The following is a 24,229-nucleotide window of genomic DNA, read 5'->3' on the forward strand; positions in this document are numbered from 1 at the left end:
CAGTGCTTCGCCGCTCCTGCTCTCGCCGTTCGCTCTCTCTCCTCCCTGCGCCACCGCCTCAATGCAGTGCGTTTGAAACGCGCTTGTAGCGTTTGTGCTGCCTTGGCACAGCCTGAAAACAGTGCGTTCTAAACGCGTTTGTGCTGCATTGAAGGCGGTTGCAACGTCCCATGAAACACAAGACCTCTTTAAAAAGTCTTTAAAATGTTTAAAACATCTATAAACTTCTCTAAAACATTTTATAGAGGTTTCGTGTTTCGTGGGGTCCCTGAGGTGATTACGAACGCACGTAGGAAGCGTTCGTTGAAAGAGGCGCCCAAAAGGGAGACACTTGAGCGCGTCGATGTGTCCAGCTTTTACGCCATTAAAATTACTACGCCGTGTACTCTCGGCGCAAGAAATGCATTCGCATTTTCTCACGATTCCCTTCGGGGAGTTTTCTCTCCCGTTGCCGAACACGCAGCGTTGCGAGCTCGCGAAGCGGAGGCCCAGCACCACAGAGTAGGGCACGTGGGGTACGTCGTGCGGGGACCCCGGGACCTGCCTGCGCGCAAATCCCTTTTGGTCAAATAAAGCTCTTTCTCTCACTTTCCACCTTCGATCATTATACCGAAGGCGTCGAGAAAACCAAGTGAATTTGTCAGAACATGACATAATATAAATCGCGAACACCGCCCTCCCAGGTGGGCCTACCGCTCGGAGGCGCATGTTGGGAGGTGTGTTTGTCGCTCGCGAATCATAGCGCGATGCCTGAAGCGTTCGCCATGACGCTTGGATAACGCTGAATAAAAGCTGAATGCTTGCACAGCACACCGTGATTCGTAAAGCCCCTGATACCGGCGCTGCTACATTTACTCAAAGCATTGCCTCATAAAACGCAAAAATTGTTCGTCGGCATCGACCGTCGTCCCGCCGGCGTCAACACAAGTGCTGCCAAAAAAAAAAAAAAAAAAAAAAATCACGTGATGATTGTCCATATGATGTCATCATCACGACGGTCATCATGACCTCGCAGATCGCCCAATGAAATTTGTGACGACATCACGAAGTCATGATGACGTCACATGATCAAGTCATCACGCATCGTCGCTTTGTAAAAGGTGGACCGATGACGGAGGCAGTGCAAAACCAGGTGAGATGCAGAAAGCTTGTCATGCCCCCGATCCTCCGGAAAGCTTTCGGAGGGGGGCGGGTGAGAACAAAAATAGAAGGACGGCTTTCGCCTTCGAGTCGTCTTAGGCGAATACATAAGGGACTCTGTGAGCTTTTTGTTGCCGCTTCAGGGAACAAATGTCAACACAGATGGCCTTTAACTGCGGTTTCTTGCAGGCATGCCCAATTTAAAAATTGAGTTTGTCTGTAGTTGCGCATTTTCGGTTTCGTTTCTTTCCGCGACCGTCGCCATGTTGGAAGGTCACGTGAGCAAAATAAGTATGGCGCCGCCCATGTAGACGACCCCTAAAAGCGAAAGAAGACCACGTAGCCAGTTTTTCTCGAGCGCTCGCGTTTGCGAATAAAGTGAATCATTTCGCCGTTTCTCCGACCGATCGGAAAGCAAGACCTTAAGCGCTACTGTTCAATCACGGTGACACCATGTTCAAGGGAGGCTGAACGTGTCGCCCCAAGAAAACAAGAGGGGAGCGGTCCCAGCGACGCGCAAACAGATGTTCTGCAACCACTCGAAATCAGGTACGCCCTTATTTATTTGGTTGTTCGTACTCTTGCCCATGGCGGTGACAATGACCCGGTTATCGCTTAGCGGATGCGTAACGCTGGTGGCTGTCCATGGAGCCCTAAATGACGTGGAAATGTTGGAACGTTCGAATTTCGGAAGCTGAGCTAACCGGTAGCTTACGAACCCACTGGTTTCGCGTTAGTTTATGATCCCCGATTGCGTTGTTGTAGTTCCATTCGAGCGTAGAAAAGCGCTAGGAGCTGATATGATAGATTACCGATTGTATGTTGACCTCAGCGTTCTTTTTATCTTTCTTTCTTGTAGCTTGTTGAGACGGATGTTGTATCAGTTTGCTCTGGTTTAGTTTATTATTTTTTTAAGTGTTGTTTGGTGAGCCGTGCCCACATTGACGCTCATAAATAGCTCCGCGTTTTGGAGCAAAGCGGCCGCGCATTGCGATATTTGCGCTGAATGATTTGAGAAACAGGAAAATTTATGTACCATGTTACACGAGTTTGCTTAAATGATCGGGATATGTTGCACTTCGGAATATTATTTTTTCGCAACTTTTGCTGCAGTCCTGGCCTCTACGCCAGAGAAATTCATTGATGCATAATCAAATGTCACATGACGCAATGAAATTCTCAGTGTAGTGAAATTATAAACAGTTGTACCCGGATATATCAAACCCACATATAATGAATTATGGTGTCTATTGAACACCTGTAAAATCCCCTCGAAAATAATATCTGTATGAACTATTTTGTTTTATATATCGAATTATACCTTTATATCGAACTGTTTTTGTGATCCCTTTCGGATTCAATGTATGTGTTCAATTGTATATAAGGGTGTAATTTTAGACAAATCCCATTTATGCTCAGAAAAGAAATCGAGAAAGCTTACTTTTCTGTACGCGTCAGCTGTCGTACAGAAAATTAGAAAAAGTACAGTCTTCCCATTTCATTTCATGATAAGCGCTTCTCGCGGTCACAATTGCTCCTGGGACTGTCGGCCACTTCCCTCTTTTAGCTATAGCCGGTTATAGTAATCTGAGTGGTTGGCAGGCTAATGGCCACGCAGCACAATACATGATGGACAGCACAGATATGAATACAGCCACACTGTAGGTGCTGATGACACAAGTTTGGCCGAATGCTTGAATGTAGGAACACCAATATATCCGCTATGAAAGCCTGAAAGGAAAAAAAAAAAGCAGTAATAAATTTCTGAGAACTTGAAACTCATATAAATGATGTTGGTCTAAGCACAGTGTAAGACAGATTACTAAAAAGTAAACTACGGATGATAAAATGCAGTGATTGTCGAGGTTGAATTCATTACAAATCGAACAGTGCCAGAAGCTAGTTATACCTGCGCAATAGTCTTCACATATCAAACGGCCGTTTTTACTACGAGTAATATGAACTTCAATAACATTTGCTGGCAGGCTAGTTGGTGATGCATAGTTCATGGGTAAAATACAGCACAAACCAGACGATTAACACAAGGAAGACACGGGACAGTGTCTGTTCCAGTGTTTGTCCTGTGTCTTCCTTGTGTTAATCGTCTGGTTTGTGCTGTATTTTACCCATGAGTAATATGAACCGTTCATATCCTCATATTCATTACTGTAGCATAAAAATTGCAAATGCAGCACCAGGTACAAATTAACAAATGGTTTCGTGTGGACAGAAAAACTTTTCAGGGAGTGCAAATGATTGTGGTACAACATGTAAAGTCTGGCTCCCTGAATGACACGCCCCGATGACCTATAAACTCTCATGTTTTACGTATATACATCTATGCCTGTGGGGATGAAATTTGTTGTTTTTGCATTAATTCTTAGGCAGAGTTATCTTATTGAAATCTTCATGGAACACTCATAGTTATAAATGGCAACCTTATCCCTTTGAGGCACTTTGAATACATTTGTGTACAAAACTTTTTTTTTTCCTAATTGTGTCATGGTGGGTAAGAAAGAGCGAGATACATTGAGGTATGGATTAGTTGAACATCCTGCGTAATAAATGCATCTTCACTTAAGTTCATTTTACAGTGTACTGTTGCATATGATCACTTTGCTGAAGGCATTACCATGTTCGATGAGTAATTTGATGTGCTGCTTTCCGCAAGCCATGTCAAAAGTGTAATCTTTCTTTGCTCAAAATTTTGCTCAAAAGCAAAATTGCTGTATATTTCTAGCCTGAGATTCGATTCTGCTTACGGAAAAGCAGAACATGAATGACTTCGGGATGTAGAAACTAACCACAATTTAATTAAGATTAATTAATGTAAAACACACAAATCAGCCTATTATGATGTTATTTTTGTTGAACTAGAATATCTATCGAGCTGAAATAATGTTGTGTAAATGTCACGCATTTACTGGCAGTTCTTCATAGGTTGCGCTTAAAAGGTTAACATTCTAAGGCCGAATCAAATCAGACATGGTTCGAGATTCGATGTTTGAAATTCTCGAATAGTCACGCATTCCCCTCCCCCACCAGAAAAATGCCAGAATGCACTCACACCTGTTGTCCTGTCCTTTCTGGTCTGCATCTTACTTGATAGTGCATTCTTTATCATCAGCAAACCTCATTTCTTATAAGTGCAATTTATCAGTGAAGACATAATTATCAGTTTTGATCACTGAGCACAACAGGTAGCTGTCTTGCGGTTGTCAAATGCCCCTCTCTTCTGTGGGAATCAATTCTTTTACTTTAAGATAGAAGCGAGAAATGGTTAGATAACAGTAATGTCAGGGTTGGAGTTTACATACTAGCAGTGCAGCTAACGGATAATCACGTCAAGTTGGGCTAGTTGGTAAGGATGCGTGACGTAATGTGCCCAGTCCAGGAAAGAGGTATATGAAATAAGATTATGTAGGCTAAATAGGCCCCGGCAGGATCACCACTTGTCCACATTATTGTTCGTCTGCGTTATTCTCTTTTGCTTTCAGCGTGACCTCTACAATTCAGGATGGATGACCCCGACCACAAGGACCTGCTCATCCAGCAGCTGAAGGACATCGTCAGGTCAAATGAGGAGATCCTCAAGAAGAAGGAGAAAGAACTAGAGGTCTGTCTCTTCTTCTTTTTGTTTTTTTCATATCTGTTAATCTATTTCCTGCTTTGTACCACCCACCCGCTCACAGGACAGTGCGGCAAAGTATCAGAAACTAAAGCTCCAGTCAAGGGCGAAGATCGCTCAGCTCACCAACCAAGCAAAGGCTCAGCACGAGGCATCACCTGAAGGGGTAAGAGTGTTCGCCGTTACCTCTATTTCTTTATTTGTTTTCAGTACCCTCAATTGCCAAGGCATTGTAGAGGGAAGAGGGTTAACAATATAAAATACGAAACAAGGAAAGAAAACAGGCCGTATTATACAATGTTACGGCAAATAACAAATGTATAAGATCTCAACAAAATGAAACAAAACTAAAACAAATGAAATCTGATTAAACAAAAATGAAACACCAAATGAAAGATAAATAAAAACAAAACTGAAACAATAAATAAGAAAAGTGAATTGATATAGACACAGCAAGTTATAGTACAGTATTGGCAGTCAAAGATATAAACATAAAGGAAATATCACAAAAAGAAGAAAAATGCAAAAGAAAAGTTGTTTTTCTCGTCTATGCTGAAATGGTGCCAGCCACAGTATTACAGTGTAAGCAGTTCTGAGCTCACAGAAACAGCCAATTCTGGTGGCATAATTTTCCGCCACAGCTATGCTACATATAGATAAAAAAAGTTAGGTTCGAGATGGATTCAAACCAAGGCCTTCTGCATAGCAAGCAAGCGCTCTAGCACCGAGCCACGCTGGTTCTTGAAACTTCTTTGCGAAAAGCTCCTTTACAGACGTCAGGTCGGGCGAGGAATCATGTTAACAGACGTAATATTGCTTGGCAGAAAAGTAAAATAACGCCAGGCTCCACACAATGTGAATCGCATAACGAGTGGGTGGTTTAAAGCTTTCTATCCATTACAAAGTACTCAGCCATAATTTATCATGAGCCACAGCATCTGCGAAGTGCTCAGCTGCAAAGGAGCGCATATTGCTTTACAGGTGCTTAGTGGGCACCTGGCTAGTACTTTGCAAAATGATGAATTACGCATACTGGGTACTTTCGTACTTCGCAACATCATGATGATTATGGCATAGTAGGTACCTCAAAACTGTCCCACTGCTCTGGGATACAGCCACAGGGATGTTTTCTTCGCCATTGAGGAACTTATCATTTCAACTAGAAGATTATCTTGCTAAATCCTGCGGCTTTAAGTATTTCATTATTGATAATTGGCACTTCAAATCAGTTGATTGATTAACTATAGCATCTAGGAATGATACGGTGCAGAAAATAATGGAAAAATTCACCCAATACTCGGCCAATCCCCTGCATTGGATATGTGCCATGCTCAGAGGGCATGAATAACTGCTGCTTGCAGTAGTTTCCCTGAGAGAGTTCACAACAAGCTCTTGGAAGGCCGCTCCCCCAGCTTAACACTATGACTGTGTTGCACATTCTGTGCAGGCCTGGCATTGTTTTTTAGGTGGACCCGATGTTTTGGGACCCGTTTGGTCCCGAACGGGTCCTATAATAATGGGTTTTGTCACTCTCCTGTAGGACCAAGGCGAAGATGCGTCAAAGGCCACAACTCCACACCACGAAGCATCAGCGGAGGCGTCGAGGGGTCGCGTCCGTGTCCTCAAGCATCAACTGGACGAGGCCAAGTCTCAGCTTCAAAAAAAGGAGCAAGAGATGCAGGCGTTACAGCGCTCATACGAATCCACCGTTGAGCGGCTGGAGCAGCAGCTGCTTCAGCGTGACCAGCTGCTGATGGAGAGCGCAGAGACATCTGGCCAGGCAGCAAAACAGGTGGGCTGCTTCTTGCGGAGAGCAGTGCTAAAGGGACACACTGAAGTGAGATACTATATCTGTTTAGACTAATAATAGATTATTAAGGTGAAATCCTTATGTGTCTTATGCGAACTTGACCTTGAATGAAAAGCTGGTGTTAGGGATGGTACCAATATGAAGCACGAGTTGTGCATTCACTTCATCATTGCAGTGTTCGTGATCGAAAGTGCTTATGTGAAACTGTTACAAAAGAACCATTTTTTCGATGTGATATTTGTGCTGGTGGGGAAATATATTGTGTGCGAATTAGAGTGCAATTGACAAATCTATGAAATAAAGGTCTGGCAGTATGACTACATCATGTACTGCTGATTGGCCCACCAACAATTGATCTCACCAACTAGCCCAGCTCTCAACCCTACTGAGCCTATGGCTACATATCCACTCAATGTGCGAGCTGTGTATATAGAAAGGAAATAAATATAATTCAATTCAATTCAATATATGCAGGAGTTAGTAAACCATAACATGACTCTGGTGTTCTGGTAGACATAGCTGATGACAAAAGTGGCTCGCCTACATTGCAGTCTTCCGGCCAAAGGCAGGACAGTGGTGGCAGCAACACTGGCAGCACCAGTAAGGAAGAGGAGCGCCTTTATGCGCAGATGGTTTACAAGGACTCCAAGATCCTCGAGCTGAACAATCAGATCTTGGAGCTTGAGCGGCGAATCCTGGACCTGCAAGAGAACCTACGTGAGAAGGACCAGGTTCTCCAAGCACGCAGCAAGGCAATCCAGGTACGGATCGCATCCCATTGGCTCTTGTCTTTGTGACGCAGTCAAGAATCAGCTAATTGCTGTATCAAATGCCTGTATTTTACCGGCATGTATTTTACTTGCAAATTCGTATATGAAGTTATACTTGTGTATCTTTGATGGCTTGAGTTATGTGTTCATTACTGCCAGAAGATTCTGAAATGCTTACTTTCACATCTTGTTTGGGTGCACATGACTGCACTCCCATTTGACAACCATACCTTAAATTCAGAACCAGTTCTGTCACTTTGAGACCATTGCCTAAATTGTCTGTTCAAACTGCCGGCATTCATGCTGTAAGTGTCACCATGGTTCCAGCATAATACCAGTGTCACGGGCACTTTTTATTGTGATCAGGGCTGATATGGACTGGTTTTCTTGATTGCGATCGACAATGGTCACTGCTACGCGGTCCAAACTAATCTGTATTGAGTTTGGTGCTGATGTCAGTCAAATCACAATCTGGGAGCCAGATCTCGATATGCAGATTGCGATTGTCGTGATCTTGATCAGGCCTGATCGCAGTTATAGGTGACCATGCAGGGGCGCCTGACCCAGATCAAGCCGAATCGGAACCAAGCCCAATCCGGATTGGGCTTGATCTGGATCAGTCTGGATCAAGCCCATTGAAGCCTTATCCTTACCTTGATCGCAATGCGACATGTCCGTGTGACACCAATATAAAACTACGCGTGGTGCCTCAGACTTGGAACTCAATCTATCCGTTCTCAATGTGCACTCTGTGACCATCCTCCAGCTCATGACGGAAGACCTCAGTCTTCGAAGCAAGACTGCCGTCGACGACCTGGACGACACACGAGCCGAGATGCGGCTAATGCAGCAGAATTTCTTAGAACAGGTAAAGAGAATGCCTGACGAAAGCACTGCTAGCAGGTCGAATTGCTTTGCCACACACACGTGTCTAACCCTCTGCATCGATGAAAAATTCTTGCAACACGGGGCGTCACTGGAGCTAATGTTTCGACAAATGCTAGACCACTTGCTGACGTTTCAACAAACAGTCTTGTCTTCATCAAGGCAGCAACACGGTCACTTGTTGACGTATTGACAACCGGTCTTGTCTTCTTCAAGGCAGCAACAAGACCGCTTGTTGGTTTTGTAGCTGCCTTGAAGACAACACTACTTGTTGATGTTTCGACAAGCGGTCTTGTATTCTTCGAGGCAACAACAAGAATGCTTGTTGAAATATTGGCTCTATTGGCACCCTGTATTTCAAGGATTTTTCATATCTTCAAGCATCCATCTTCACCTGAACGTCTACCTTTTTTGGATAACCCTACGCATGTTACTCTGCATTACTTTGCCTGCACATTGAGCAAGAGTTCCCTCCTCACACACATTTCTTGCTTTCTCGCATTTTCTTTCTCTCACCTTCGACTGGGCAGTATGCGCATGACTCTGTCCTACTTCTGGGAGCCTCCCAGTTTTCTTGATGTTATCGTCTTCTCGATTTGCTTGCCTGAGCTCATTGTTGGCTCTTTCTTTGTTTCTTTTACGTTGTTGCTGTTCCGCAATGCCCAGTTTGGCGCCACATGCTTCCTTGTTCCCCTGCTATTTTGAGACATGTCCCGTAAACTGCTTTTCCTTTCACAACTTGTCATTCTGCCTTGAACATACTTCAAAACGCTTCTGCAAGCTTTTATGCGTCTCTCTGCTTTGGCACATTCTATTCATTCTCCGTAAGTTTTTTTTAGGCTGTACAGTGAAACCTCGTTTATTCAACTCTTAGGCGATGTGGAAATTTTTGTGAATAAAATGGGGATTTCAGACTAAGGAGAACCCATTGAATATCATGCCTGATGACCTGTTCAGTGCCAGTGTAGGCCTTGCCACGTGTTCCCAGACAGGCACTGCTTGCGCCATCTTTGTGTGCCCCAGCACGGTTGGGGTGTAGCTGGAGTTAACGAAAGTCACAAAGTGGGCTTGTTGGTAGATCATTAGAAGCGACTGGTTGTGGCGCAACACAAGGGCAAAAGAAGGTACGAAGAGACACACACGCAGCTCTACTAGCAACAACAAACCACCGTATATATACCACAAATGCCACTTTGAACACAGATTATGTGGAGTTCAATTAGAGCTTCGTAATCCATGGTGGTGGGGTAGGCAAGCGTACAGGTAATGGAAGGTGGGGTGGAGTGTGCATGTTGTCTTGCCACACTCTAAGAAAAAAAAGATTGAGTATTTGGGGAGTATTTCTGCCACACAAACATAATCATCATCCGGCTTGCTGGCGTTTCCCTTTTTGAAAACCCTGCTATCGTCACTTTCTTATCAAGAATGCTATGTCACGCTGATAACACAGGCGCCGTTCGTGACCGGGAAGTGCCGGGACCGTGGTGATAACGTTGATGACACGTGGATAACGTGTGTGGCAGAAATACTCCCCAAATACTTGATTTTTTAGAGTGCAGCCTGGCAAGTGCGCTGTACTGGAGGGGGCATGGGGGAGGGGAGAAGCATGGTGAGTCTTGGTTGATACCAGTCATAGCAGCCAGTGTGGCGAATGCACACTATTTTGCAGGTAATCTGCAGCAAAAGCAACGGCAGGTCACTTCATGTGCGCTATCATCTAGTGCGCCTAATGTTGGCGGTTGCATTATCTCAAAAGTTTTGAACACATTCACGCTTGAGCAATCGCGACGTCATACGTGTAACATACGTTTATTAATGAGAACTAACAGACAATAACGCCAAGGAAAATACAGGGGGTGTTATCTGTAGTATTTAGAATGTAAATGTGAAGAAAGTAAAGTGGACGAAAAGATGACTTGCCGCCGGCAGGGACCGAACCTGCGACCTTCGAATAACGCGTCCGATGCTCTACCACTGAGCTACGGCGGCGGTCATCCTCCCGTCCACTTTCTGGGGTATATATGTTGATTTAACCTAGGAGTGTTAGTCAGCGCCAATCGCAGCCATGGCGGCGAGTGTGGAACATTTTTTGCCTCTTGGCGTCACGTAGCACGTGATCTTTTTACGAGTTAGCAGCTGACCAATAATCCCTCGCATACTACCTGAAGGCATTAAGTCTGCCAGGACGAGACCCTCGCTATGAATGAAGGAAAGCTATGATTTTTCAAGGGCTCGTTTATCTTTGTTAGACACAATATTAATGAGAACTAACAGACGTGGCATACGTATGATGCATTATGATGCAATCAAACAAAATACATGTATGATGCGACGTCATGTGTGTTATGCATGATTCATTGCTTGCTGCTTTTATACGCGTCTTGATTCCTTGATTCATTGCAGTTCAATAAAAAAGAAGCGGGACACACAGAAACAAAATAAATTTAGGTTAATTTCTTGATTTATGTTTATTTTCTTAATTCACAACGGACTCTGTTAACAAAACATGAAGTGGAAACAGTTTCAGCATTACTCATACATGTAATTTAGTAGTTGACCTCTTTATTTACATGTTGATTCCTTGAGTCGTTACAACCATTGGACAAATACATAAACCACCGAGACGCTTCGCAGAGTAATCATTTTCTGTATAGGAGTAAATTTCTTGCTTTTTGTGTTTTTTTTATCTGAGTACTGTAAGCTTTCAATACAGACTGTGCCAGTATGAGAAATACCCTTTACAAAATGTGCTGCTGGGCTAGTTGGCACATTCCTTATAAAAATAAAAAAAAGCGTGCACTGTGCGCAGGGCAAGGAGACACTTCTATTTTGGGCAAGAATTGTTATACGCTTGCAAAGATATAATGGAAGTGTACCATATCAGAAAGAATAGGAAGGCTTGTATAAGTGATATTTCTGTTTGTTTCTGTGCATCAAATAAAATGTTCTTGAAACTTTCGCACTTTGTTTCCCATTCCTCGCTTTTCGAGATGACGTGATACGTGGTTTTTGTGTAGTCTGCACAGCTGCTTTGTGCTGCATGTGTGTGCATGTTGATTCCATCCATATGTCGTCTGTATATTGTCTGTCTTCTTGTTCCACGTAGAGTACACGCTTCTTTTGTTGTACGCAATGTAAGTGCCTCAACCTCTCAACAGGAGATGTCGTGGAAGCAGCGCGAGGCATCCCTCAACGCCGACCTCAACACGAACAAGAGCCGAGTGACGGACCTGGAGGAAGGCTTCCGGAAGCTGGAGTCGACGAGGTTCCAGTTGGCAGCGCACAACGCCGAGCTCCAGGAGAAGGTGGTCCGGCTCCAGGAGTCCGTGGAGAAAGCAAAGGCGGACCAGGCGACTGTATTCCAGGGTAACGGTTCTTTTGCGCATGCAGATTCACATTTAAATGGGTCTTGAACCACGCCTCGTGCTTTGTGAAAAAACACATCGAGCGGAAAGCAGACGCTGCTTTGAACAGCTCAGCCAAATCTCACGGTCGTGCGCGGCAAGGAAAGTTCACAAGTGGAGCGTGAAGTTGCTACTTTCTCAAGCGCCCTCTCTTCTTACAGAGGCCCTCACACTTTCTTCGGAGAGCTGTCATACATCAGGTCTTCATTATACAACAGATTGCCGCTATTGGCCGATAGCCGATGTAAACCAAGAGTGGTGTTTGGATCAGTGTGCTCCTTGCCCCTGGGGTGCTGCCACGTGCTGGCCACCACGCTCTATATTGTGTGCTAAAAGATCACGTTTCATGACACACGCGGTGCAGCTTCCTTCCCCCTTGTCATCTCTCCCCGTGTAGTTTCCAGCTCACTTTTCGGAATGAAAGAAGGGTGAAAGCACTTGAAGGGTGCGACATGTCCCTGTACTTACGAGGACGGAAATCTGGACGAGTTTGTAAGAATTCATCATAGAACAGGTGGTGCAAAAAATACGGGGACACAAGCATTTTTTTTTGCGCTACCTGTTCTGTGATGAATATCCCTGTACCTCTGCTCGCACTTGACGGATTTGAAAAAAAATTTTTGCAGCGATCAATTTGTAAGGCAACGAACTCCAATAATGTGGTCAATCAGTTATTACTTGGAAGAATGATTCAGGACCCCTTTAAAACAAAGCCCCGCCTTGGTGGTCTAGTGGTTATGGCGTTCGACTGCTGACGCGAAGGTCCCGGGATCGAATCCCGGCCGCGGCGGCTGCATTTTCGATGGAGGCGAAAATGTTTGAGGCCTGTGTACTTAGATTTAGGTGCACGTAAAAGAACTCTAGGTGATCGAAATTTCCGGAGCCCTCCACTACGGCGTCTTTCATAATCGTATCGTGGTTTTGGGACGTTAAACCCCAGATATTATTATTATTATTATTAAAACATAAAACCCCAAGTGGTCAAAATTACCTGGGAGCCTCGTCCTACGACCTAAATGTCTTAAATCGACATCCATCAAAGACAGTCATCTCTTGAGTGAAGAGAGATTCTCGGACCATGGACAAACACTGCATGTGCTTTTTGCACAAAGGGAGCCGCTTCTTAACTTTCTTAGATTCATGGATCTCAAATGCATGTATTTTCATCCCTCAAAACAACAAACTAGCTTTGTGCTGTAGTTTCACTACAGCATAGTTTTGTGAGTGTTGCGTCAAGGTTGAACTGTATATATCAGCACTATTTTTCTACGTGCCGAAGCAAGAGAAATATGCAGGTAATCGATTTGATATTTGAAGGCTGTGTTAGGTTATACTTGTGCTCAGTGCAACAATTGATTTTTGCGGCATTCCCACATGTTTATCATTATTGCGCACTTGGATGTCACATGATTAACTCTTGATTCACATTTAAGTCACTTGATTCATTCTTGATTCACACTTAAATGACATGATTCATTGTTGATTCACACGTGAGTCTCATGGATCATTCCTAATTCACACTTAAATGACATGGTTCACTCTTGATTCACACAAGTCCCATGGATCATTCTTGATTCACACTTAAGTCTTATGATTCACTCTTGAGTCTCATGAATCATTCTTGATTTGCACATTAGTCACTTGCTTCAATCCTGAATCACACTTAAGTCGTATGATTCATTCTTGATTCACGGTGTAGCCGATGTTTTGGTTGATATTAGAGCAATGGAACTCCATTGCTCTGTTAGAGGAGCGAGTTAGAGCATATTAGAACAATGGAGCTCCATTGCTCTGTTGGAGCAACACATTAGAGCAATGTTAGAGTGGACTCCGTTAGAGCAACGGAGTAGATACTAAGGGAAGGAAAAAAATCACACCATCTCCCGCTAAAGGGGACCATGAGGCGATGCAAAGCAGTGTTTCGGCATGTAGAGCCCGCGTTTCAGAGGTGGAGTGGTGAGGGGGAAAGGGGAGGGGGAGGGGAGGAGAGAGCGGATGGGAGAGGGGGAAGGGGAGAGGAGGAGAGATGGAAGGGGAGAGGAGGAGTGGAGAGGGGAATGGGAAGAGACATGGGAGGGGAAAGGGGAGAGGAGGAGAGGTGTGAGGGAGAGGTGATGTGGAGGGGGAGAGGAGGAGAGATGGAAGGGGAGAGGAGGAGAGATGGAAGGGGAGAGGGGGAGTGGAGAGGGGAATGGGAAAGGGACATGTGAGGGGGAAATGGGAGAGGAGGAGAGGTGGGAGGGGGAAAGGGGAGAGGGGGAGTGGAGTAGGTTTGCGCATGCACAGTAAGGGTGGTCACGCCGCACACCACCACCACCACCACCACCGGATTGAACTCCGCTATAAGATGCTTCACATCTAAATAAAAGCCAAAGGTGGCGACAACTTAAATGGAGTGATGACATTAAGAAGTTCTCTGGGATAAAATAGAATTAGCTCGCACAAGATAGGGCAAATTTTGAGATCATTGGGGGAGGCCTTCGTTCTGCAGTGGACAAAAATGATTGTGTGCTTGCCTGCAGCCAAGATCGATTCCCTCACCAAGGAGCTGGAAGAAAAGACAACGGCCCTGGAGGAAACGCAGAAGACGCTTCAAGAGACGACGCGGGAGACCGACAACCGGATACTGAAGGCCAGGGCACTCGAAAGGCGTCGTGCCAAGCAGTTCGAGCGTGAACTCCAGGAATTAAAGAAGGTTTGCCAAACAACTAGCTAAAACATTTTATGAGACTGTACAGCGCTCACGGATTGGGACGCAGCTTCAGAACTTTTAGTATAACGTCTGGCATGTGCAGTTGCTTGAAACAACCATGTTGGTCGCTACAAATCTGGCCACTAAAGATAATGTTGCTCTAGTGTAAGTGTGTGAGTCAAAATTGCACCGATATGACAACAAGTGAAGATGGTGGAAACAAAAGTATGTGCATTACTTCGCCCTGAATTGTCGTGTTTTGACACGTGAGCACTGATATTGGGAAAGTTTCCCTTTGTACAGTAGCCCTTTGTACTGCTGCGCATCTCAGTGACTTCGAGGGAACTCCAGAAGTGCAGTCAGTCATTCAGATACCATCAGAACAATTCCTTATTTGATATTTTTGCTGTAATTTTTTTATGCTGTGATTGTCTTACGCATGCAGCTGCTGTGGTGGCTTAGTGGCTATGGCTACAGTTATGGCTGTTAAGCACAAGGGTGCGGGTTCTATTCCCAGTCATGGCGATTGCTTTTCAACGAAGACGAAATGCAAAATACACCTATGTACTCAGATTTAGGTGCACATTAAGGAACCCCAAGTGGTCAGAATTAATCTTATGTTCCCCATTGTGCCACACTTTATAATCATATTGTGGCTTTAGCAATAGAACTCCAGGATTTAATTAATTTTTAGAACTGTAAATGAGCAGAACCTTCATTATGAGTTAACCTAAGAGGAAAGGTGTACAATCATTGCATATTGCTAGATTTAACATACAAGGCTAAAACTTGGAGGATAACGAAAAAACTTGAGAAAAAGTAAAGGACCACAGAACGCACTCTACCAAGAGCTTGATTTCATTTTGTGAAGTCATCGCTCAATGTACATAGTGCTTTTGTAGGAAGGCTGTATATATGGCTAGGAGGTGGGAAAATGTGGCGGTTTGTGAGTGTACAGAAACCATGATGAAGAAGCAGTGCTAGCCTATGTTACCTCGAAGGGTCTCCGTGGCTGCACTAGTTTCTCTTCAGGTTTTGTCAGCACATACAGCTAGGGATGATATCCGCCCCAGCATGAATCACTAACCATAGTATCCTTTAGGTGTTCCTAATATCCTTTAAGCTAACGTCACCAAACGCAAAGTTTCAAGCGCGCATCTCTTAAATGTGCCAATGGAGAAATCAAAACCTACAACAAAAGACACTTTCGATAGATCTGAGCTATTGACAAACACCAGAGCCGCATGTTTCAGCTTTGCTGGTTAAAAGTCTATGCCAGGGGTCTCGATGTCATCTCAGCTAGCAGGCCACAGTCACGAAATTTAGTCCCACAAGGGCTGGGACAGTGACGAAGTTTGAAGTGGCGGGGGGGGGGAGGAGGAGGGGTTGAACAAATTCAAAGTCAAAGTTCATTTCACCAGAAAACTCTGGATAGTCTTCAGGGCTAAAAGCTGCTCTAGGCAGCTTGACTTGCTCTTTGAAGACCCATTACATTGGCGGCATACGACATTTACAGTACAAATGGGCATGTAAGATCATGCACAAGTAATACTGTAAGAGTTGCACTTAGGATTACACCAAGCAATAGAAATAGCATACAGAGAGTCACAGTAAAACTTGCATTTAAATGTTTAGTACAGCATAAACAACTTCGTGATACAATAAAGGTACTGTAATTGCAAGATAAAAAAAATAAAAAATAAAAATAAATAAGTAAGAACAGCATTCTGTAAACTTGAAGGTTTACTGAATGTACAGAAATTTTACAGAATAACAATATAGCGTAAAGATGACAAGACAGAAAAGAAAATAGAAGTGGAAATGTGATATGACAAAATAAGCTAAAGTTTGCAGAATCAAGACATATCGACGCGAGAGCTACAACATAGACGCAAAAAAATCACGCAACTGCTGGCATGTAGCAGTAGCAAGTCCGGCATATTCATTTAGGATGGATAGTAAATTATAGTGCAGTGCTTGTAAGTTGTAGGTGTTCACCTAAATTGTCACTAACGTTGCCATTTGAAATAGCACATTTCCCATGTCTCCTGTATTGATCAGTTCTGAAGGTGATTTGGCGTCAGGATTTGAGAAACATATCGATACTGATTTCCAGAATGACTCAAACGTGGACGCCGATTCTGCAATATAAATATTCTGTTCCACGGTCATGTTCCAACACATGGTGGCCTCATGGGGTGCCTTATGAAAAGAAAGATGCTTAACACCAGTACAGTCTCTGCAGCTTACCTGAACAAAGCGTCATTACTCATAAATAATGCGTGTACCATTTAGCAAAGTCGCAAAACATTTTATTTCTTGTGAAGCCATGGGCCGCTAAGGAAACATCCGCATGCTGCATGCGGCTCGCGGGCTGCGTGTTTGAGACCCTTGGTCTGTATGGAGTGCTTGTATGGAGTGCTTTGTCTTTCTCTTGCAGGCGAACTCGGAGGCGGCACCGTCGGACGTCACGACGCTGCAGCACCGAATCGCAGAGCTCGAGGAGGAGAAAGGTGGGCTTCAACTCAAAGCCCTGGAGATGGAAGACGCTCTCTCGTTGCAAGGTTCTTTTTTTTATTCTCGTGTTCCCCCATCCCCCCGCATTGGCTCATCGGTTCACACACTGGGCGTTTCCATCTCCATCACACGGGGCACTCCGCAGAACGGAATTTCGCAAAGCGCGTGGAAAATGTTTTTAAGAAACTTAAAGGACCCCTGACAGCGGCTTTTTTACTTTAATTTGTAGTCTTGTGTCTCGTAATGTCGAAATTGAATCGTAAGTGCTCTAACGTAGCATATTATTAATACTAGCATCCTTAATTGTGACCAATTTTAGTGTCACTTCAAAACACCCACTTAAAATTGTAAGAAACTGGTGCCCCACAGTGGGGGAGCGCCTAAGACCACGTGCGCTCAAGCTTTGGTGACATTGACAGCGCAGTTTTCAAACCTGTGCCCCATATGCAGTAAAGAATGAAACGATGTGGGTGCTTCATTATGATTTATGTCTGTTATGAGCATGTCCCCTCAGGAAAAAAAAAGCACTTGTGGTGTAAGCAGCCGGAACTGCCTAGAGAGCAGCCCGACAACAGAGCGAGAGGGGCGAGAAACAATAGCTCTCGTTGAGTGCCAGTGGTGGTATTGTGTGTGCCCTGCGAAAATTCTGGGACGACAATACTCGATTTTCTTGTGGAACGTCACACGGGGTCCTCATCTACATCATACTAGTGGCGATGTCGCAAGGTGCTGCCAGCTCAGATGAGCACTCACACTTTCAAACGAAATTAAAATGCCTTATAGGCAACATTCGCCACTAATAATCAGCCAGAGATGCCTACGTATATAGGACAATCAAAGAACACAAACATCTTGAAGTTTTGATCTTGATGTCAGGGGCCCTTTAATCATAGTTAGCCGAGACTCGCAAGTCTGCGGATTCTAAAGATCGACCATGTAGGCTGAACAAGAAAAGCGTTGAGCTGGAGCCAATACTTTGACAAGGGACTTCATTTCATATGGACCTGTAGTGTTCTGAGAAAGCAGGTATTTTTACTAATTGGCGGCTTTGAACACGGATGCCTTTGCCTTTTCACTGCGTTCGCATCAGAAGGAGCAAATTGCAAAAAAAAAGTATCGGGTTCGTGTTAAGCTGATCGATTGTGTATGGCTAGCCTACTGTATTCATGCAGGTAATACCAGCCCTGATTAATATTGTTTTCTAATGTCGGCTAATATTGGCTAGCACTGTATATCAATGCACTTAATCGGGATTAGAGGTAACAAAAATGGTTGTACTATCACATTTCTTTCGCACTTACTACAAAAAAACTAGATTTGGCATAACTTAGGTCCAATTCTGCTTTATTTTTTTTACTCCCCCACTGTCTGAGGTCTACCCTTCTTCCTGCATTCTGGAAAAATAAGGGTTCACTCACACCAGCGAGTTGCAGAGGCCGTGCATAGCGGAAAAGTGACCGATTGTAAGCAGTCGGAAATGGTAATTTTTAATTTAAAAAATGGCTGTTTCAGGTGAGTCACTTTTCGACCAAGAGACACTGTTTGTGACCAATCATCTTATGACTCAGGTGTTCTGGAATGCTTGTGACCAACTTTGTCACACAAGCTGTGAGATTCGCAGTTGTGAATGGCCTTTGAGTCTGTTGGATTGACCATGCCTTCTAACAGTTCGTCGTTCTATAGAGGTTCTATATTTTTTAAAGTCTGCTTGTCAAAATGTTGGCTCTAAACACAGACATCTGCTTGTTCGTAAAGTATCAATCACCTCAAGTCTACCATTTTCTCGTGAACTATTTATGTCCCGCTTGGACCCCCGTTCTGGCATTTAAGGGGAGACACTGGTCTCGAAACGAAAAGTTTTATTATTGGAGATATTGTAATGAAATTGGGTGTGTATATGTATTTCTTCCTCCTGTTTTCAAAAATATAATTAGTTTTCATGTACTTCAATTAGTTATCAAATTGTGAGAGCATAAGTGAAATCTAATTAGGTAATTTCTTACGGGTCATTAAGACACTTTCCCTCAGTATTTTTAGGTTCTGTTTAAGATGCAGCTGTAGCCAAAGACCTGCCATGTGGAGCTATGCTATTTATATTGTCACTGAGATATATCATCATATAAGAACTTTCAATTGTATTGACATTGTGTAATCTTGAAATGCAATTAGCTCACATTATTGTTCACAAAATTTCATATGTTCATCTTAGCCACAAAAAAATAGCATAGCTCCACAGTCCTATTTCTTACGAATTCAACGGTATAAAATTTATCAAAATTACCTTACAAAAACATAATGAAAAGATCCGTAAGGCTGGTCAAGTTGGCAAAAAATGTGAAGCTGAGAAAATCGCGTTTGAAGATTGACACGCACTGTATAAATTTCTAAAAGGAACCTTTAACCATAAATTTTATTCACATGTTCCCCATCTGTTTCCCTTCAAAACAAAACAGAAAGTGTCTTGTTCCACCCAAGGAATCATATCTAAAAAAATTTTCCAATGTGCAAAGCATGATCAAAACCCCACCATGACAAGCGGCTGGGGGGTTCTGGAAAAGCCATGGGGTATGAGGCTCAAGCGACTGGCTGCTCATGTCTTTTCAGTCTTTAGGAAGAACCTTCTAGATGTTAGGCAGCATGTTACCCTGGGTAATAGGTTGCTATGCTTGAGAGAATACCTTCAAAGTAGTCCAGGACTGTAATCTTCAGTTGCACCCGTTTTGTGTCTCCTTGCAAGAGTCTTTTTTGTGTTGGTGCTCTTCAGATGAGTTGCATTTGCCTTGCGTAAACGCAGAGAGTCTTTTTCTAGGCTGTGGTCCCAGGGCACAGCCGAGACAAAAGTTTGAGTAAACAACATGGTCAATTACAAGGCCAGTGTAGAGCTCAATGATGCAGCCCACACCTATGTGTGAGCTCCGACCTCGCGTCATCCATGAGCCGTCGAACACAACATCGATGTTCCCTATGGGGTTCAGGAAGTCTGTATACAGCTCTTTTATTACTGCCACACTAGCAGCTTCACTTTCAGTCGCTGTGTTTTCGCAGGCTTTCACTAAACTTTTTAGGTGTCCCTGAAACGTCTTGTGGTGCAAGCCTCGGTGCGAAAGGTTCATACACGCACAAAAGTCCGAAAGGGCAGTAACACCTTTGCCTATCATCTGTATCCCCTTCATGGCCCTCATGTTGACTTCGAAGGGAGTGATGGTGGCAGTTCCGCTCACTCTCGGAGAAGAAAATTGCTTCTTCTCGAAATCACAACTGCTGCAAGAAAAAATAAGCTTTACCGCAAGGCCGTACTCCTTGTCCGTTGCCTTCCTCACGCTGAGACTTTTTGCGTCGCATTTGTCGCACTTCGCTTGTGCAAAAAAGTTATTCAAAACTTTCATATCGACGAGCAAAAAATCGGTCCCGGCGTCACCGGTCTGGCACTCCGCGCTTACTCCAAGAAGGTCGAACTTGCGCTGGGTAGCCGACTTTCCAGACAGAACGGTCTTCGTTTGCGCCGATCTCTCAACTCGCTGCGCCTGCTCCGCCGTTGAGTAGTACGCGGCATCAACCCGAAGTGTTTCGCTAGTCGAACTTGGTCCCACGGTGTCGTCAGTTGAAGTTCCCGGCAGGTCCAAAGGGTCCGGCCGCGACTCCAACTCCGCTGCCGACGGTGCACTTGTAGCCGGCGCCTTCTTGTTCCAAGCCCGTTTTTTACGGCTTCCAAAAGCTCGTTGCGTCAATGGTTTCAGACGAGAGTCTCCAGGCATCTCGATCGCGTGGAAAAACTACCGGCACAAAGTAGAGACACGGTCCGTCGAGAAACACGCACGATCGCAAAAGCAGGCGCACACAAACGGACAGCCACGGCGGAGAACCAAACACAAAGAAAAAAAAAAATGACGTGTCGGTCGCGCCAGCCAATGGGAGACTCGGAAAGGCGCGCTTGAAAAGCGCGCCGCGTGAGAGCCAATCAGTGGCCTGGAAACGACTTCCAGAAAACCCGCGACGGCGGCCGTTCTGCTTGAGCGACGCCATTTTGAGATGGCGCAAAATGTGCACAAAGAAAACAGCTTCAAATCTAGCCCAAGATGGCGGCGCTCGGCCCGCTGCTAGGGTGGCTAGAAGCCACCCTACCGCTGCAACGCTCATGGCGCGCGCGGGAAGTTCGAACAAATTTCGTCCTTTTGGGGACATTTTAGTGCTGCCGGGGTGCTTTGAAAGCCGATTTTATCGCGTTTCCCGACCGAATTTAGCGTTAGCAATTTGAGAGTAGGTGCTCAGAAGTACAAACGCCTCGAAAATAAGCTTTGCGAAAAATCGATTTTTTGACCATTTTTGACCGTTCCAAGACCCGCGTCTCCCCTTAAAATGACTGGTGTTGCGCCGATGCCTTCAGAAGTTCATGCACTTAACCACCGCGTTGTACTGATACAGATTTTTCAGCAAGATTGTATTTTTTTTGTCTGCATCGTTCAGCGAAATTCAAGACGGGCTTCTTTTCTTAGGGCAAAATCATTTCGTGAAGTTCTTGAATGCTGAACTTTTGTTGGGCTAGTTGGTGCATGTTGACGGAAGCAGTAAGGCGCCAACGAGACAAGCACAAGACGTGACGCGGATGAATGCCTAAGGCGTATGTCCGTGTCACTTCTTGTGTTTGTCTCGTTAGTGCCTTATTCCTTCCATTTCTAGAATGCTGTTAGGAATGGTTAAAGCACAATTGGCAGTGTAGCTAAAGCCTGGGCAATTTTGAATGAGCATCAAGAGCACCACAGTGTGCTATTACCATGTGATCACTTTCTGTATCATGGTATCATGGCATAATGTACCCTGTGTTACTGAAATCAAAACTGCCTGTATAAATACTGTTATGCTATGTTTCTGGGGTGCTCTTAGGCCTAGCCAGTATGTTTTCTATGGTTTTTTGAGCCCCTGGAACGTCGTTTAACGCTAAAAAATGAAAAATTGAAAAAGAAAAAAGCATATCAGTACCCCCGTAATAAGCAAAAAAAATGTGATGGCGGTAGCGCAATGCCCCACCCGTTTGCATCTCGTTCTGCACAGCTGCTAAGCTGGAGGAGATGGTCGCCAAGGACAGGCTCATCGAAGAGTTGAAAGGCCAAGTGAAAGCGGCACGGGAGGAGAAGATATCTCTGGAGGTTCAGGCTGCACAGGTTGAAGAGCAGAAAGAGAGTGAGAACAACTTTCCTCCTTTCTTTCGTGCCTACATTAAATCGTGCTTGCGTTCAGCGTGACTTACTTCATGAAATGTCTCTACAGGAGTGTTGACCTATGCAGTCAAACCTTGATCTAACAAACACAGATATAACAAATTATTGCTTACAACAAAGTAAATCAAGAATAATCTTGACACAAAAACAGTGTTACGAATGTGCGTTTATAACAAATTTCCAGATACAGTAGAACCCCGCTGTTACGTTCCTCACTGCTGCGTTTTCCCGGCTGTTACGTCGTTTTCCGCTGGTCCCGGCATAGCTCCCATAGGATACAATGTATTGGGAACCCCGCTGTTACGTCGTAACTGTCGGACCGTTCCCGTATGATACGTCGCGAAGTGCGCTCGGAGCCGACCGAGTGACTACCAAAGAGAGCCGCCATGGTGCATTTTCACGCAGCTTGGCCTCGTTTGACCGTAATATTAGCCGCATGAGAGGCGCAAGCAACAGAATCTTTCAATTGATGCAAACAAAAGCATGGCCTTCGAGATTCAAATTGCAAAGATGGCGTCTATGACGTCACTGCTCGCGAAAGCAAGGCCTTCGAGATTGGCATTTATTATTGACAAAAGCATAGCCTTTGAGATTTGTATTGCACAAACATGGCGTGTATGACGTAATTGCATGCGAAAGCAAGGCCTTCGAGATTGGCATTCACTTCTGCCATCGCGTTGGCGTAGACTCATCATCATCGTTATTTGTCGGAGAGCGGGAGGAGTTCGAGCTGGTTGGAGCTCGCACGGTCGTGCGTGCGGTTCGCGGTCGGACTCGCCGCGCCGGTCGTGATTGCGTGTGCTTAGTTCTTTCATGCCTACAGCTGTTGGTGTTAAAAAAATCACATACGTTGATTACATTTCTGTGGATGAGGCCGTCCTAAGCTCCGTGTTTCTATTCATTGACTAGATCGCGGCTGAGCGCGCCAATTTTCGTGCTGCTCGTAAGAATTGAAATAAAATTCTGTACCACTAAATATTTTGCCGTTTTTCCTGTTTTTCGGCTCTTACGTTTCCCGTCTCTTACGTTTATTTCCTACGGTCCCTTCAAAAATGTATCAGCGGGGTTCTACTGTATAACCAAACTACCTACGTGCTAAATGAGGAATAGTTTTGTCGTACTATATACAGTGTTACAAAGATACGTTTATACAGTCAGAGCTCGTTAATTCGAACTTACGGTTAATTCGAACTAACGCCCCTGTCCTGGCACAACCCTCTGTTTTTCTATGGTGGAAAACTCCCGATAATTTGAATGTGTCAGTCTTCACAATGTTTAATTCGAACTGGGAGCCCCTGGTTTACATCGCTCCTCGCAGAAGTCGGCCCCAAGTGTTCACAATGTGTTGCAAAATCAAACCAAGCCAAATTTACTATAGATGCAAAACAACGAAACAGCAGCAATTCTCAGCAGATGAGAATTTCGATGTTGCACTGGAGCTCTTGGGCAAACTGCAAAAGATGCCCACGGAGTCGCGACAGAAGAAACACAAGGAAATGCAAATTAATGATTACATTTAATTTTGATTGCGTTATCTCTGTCATGCAAATAAATGTGTTTTGGGGCATAAATAGCGTCATATATTTCAACATTAAGGCTCACTGCTCACATGAGTGCATGTCGGTGCTTGTGTCTGGCGTTCACTGACTGATCAACTAATTCCTGTTCGCTGCTGGAGCTCCATGAACTTAATTTATGCAATCACCTGCCACAAATGTGTAGTAGCGCCTAATTCGCGATAACGAGTCTAGAGGTGGCTTCTTTGGGCTCTGCCTGTGCAGTGTGGCGCGATGTCCATACATTCTAGCGCCCACCCACTAATTCGAACTCCACTTAATTCGAACTATTTTATAGTCCCCTTCGGACTCGAATTAATGAACTTTTACTGTGTAAGGAATTTTTGGATATAATGAAGCCACTTTCGTGCTGAACGAAGAATAATCTTGCCATTCATACAGTGTTAAGAATATACGTTTGTAACGAATTTTGGACATAACGAAGCTACTTTCCTGTTTATTTATTTATTTATTTATTTATTTATTTATTTATTTATGTTTTACATACTGCAGACCCTTAGGTCCGAGCAGGTGGATAGTTTCGATAACACGTTATTAATACAGAAAGTGACATAATAATTGCTTGAAATTGGTGTCTGTAACAAACAAAG

At 44.3% G+C, this 24,229-nt stretch overlaps 1 protein-coding gene across 4 annotated transcripts in view; it reads left to right on the forward strand.

Annotated features, from left to right (window-relative positions):
• Positions 1-1,424: 1,424 nt before the first annotated feature.
• LOC119401460 (golgin subfamily A member 4) overlaps positions 1,425-24,229 on the forward strand; it is a 43,899-nt gene continuing 21,094 nt past the window's right edge. For 2 of the 4 annotated variants that reach the window (XM_037668287.2, XM_037668285.2), the window contains exons 1-10: positions 1,425-1,689; positions 4,638-4,756; positions 4,833-4,934; positions 6,309-6,560; positions 7,130-7,339; positions 8,115-8,216; positions 11,392-11,599; positions 14,160-14,332; positions 16,770-16,893; positions 21,896-22,024. In XM_037668287.2, coding sequence (XP_037524215.1) covers positions 4,658-4,756; positions 4,833-4,934; positions 6,309-6,560; positions 7,130-7,339; positions 8,115-8,216; positions 11,392-11,599; positions 14,160-14,332; positions 16,770-16,893; positions 21,896-22,024 — 1,399 coding nt within the window. In that variant the 5' untranslated portion in view covers positions 1,425-1,689; positions 4,638-4,657. The remainder of the gene's footprint in view (positions 1,690-4,637; positions 4,757-4,832; positions 4,935-6,308; positions 6,561-7,129; positions 7,340-8,114; positions 8,217-11,391; positions 11,600-14,159; positions 14,333-16,769; positions 16,894-21,895; positions 22,025-24,229) is intronic. The other 2 variants (XM_037668286.2, XM_037668288.2) reach the window with 2 other exon arrangements.

Source organism: Rhipicephalus sanguineus, chromosome 8 (assembly GCF_013339695.2).
Source record: "Rhipicephalus sanguineus isolate Rsan-2018 chromosome 8, BIME_Rsan_1.4, whole genome shotgun sequence".
Classification (NCBI taxonomy): domain Eukaryota; kingdom Metazoa; phylum Arthropoda; class Arachnida; order Ixodida; family Ixodidae; genus Rhipicephalus; species Rhipicephalus sanguineus.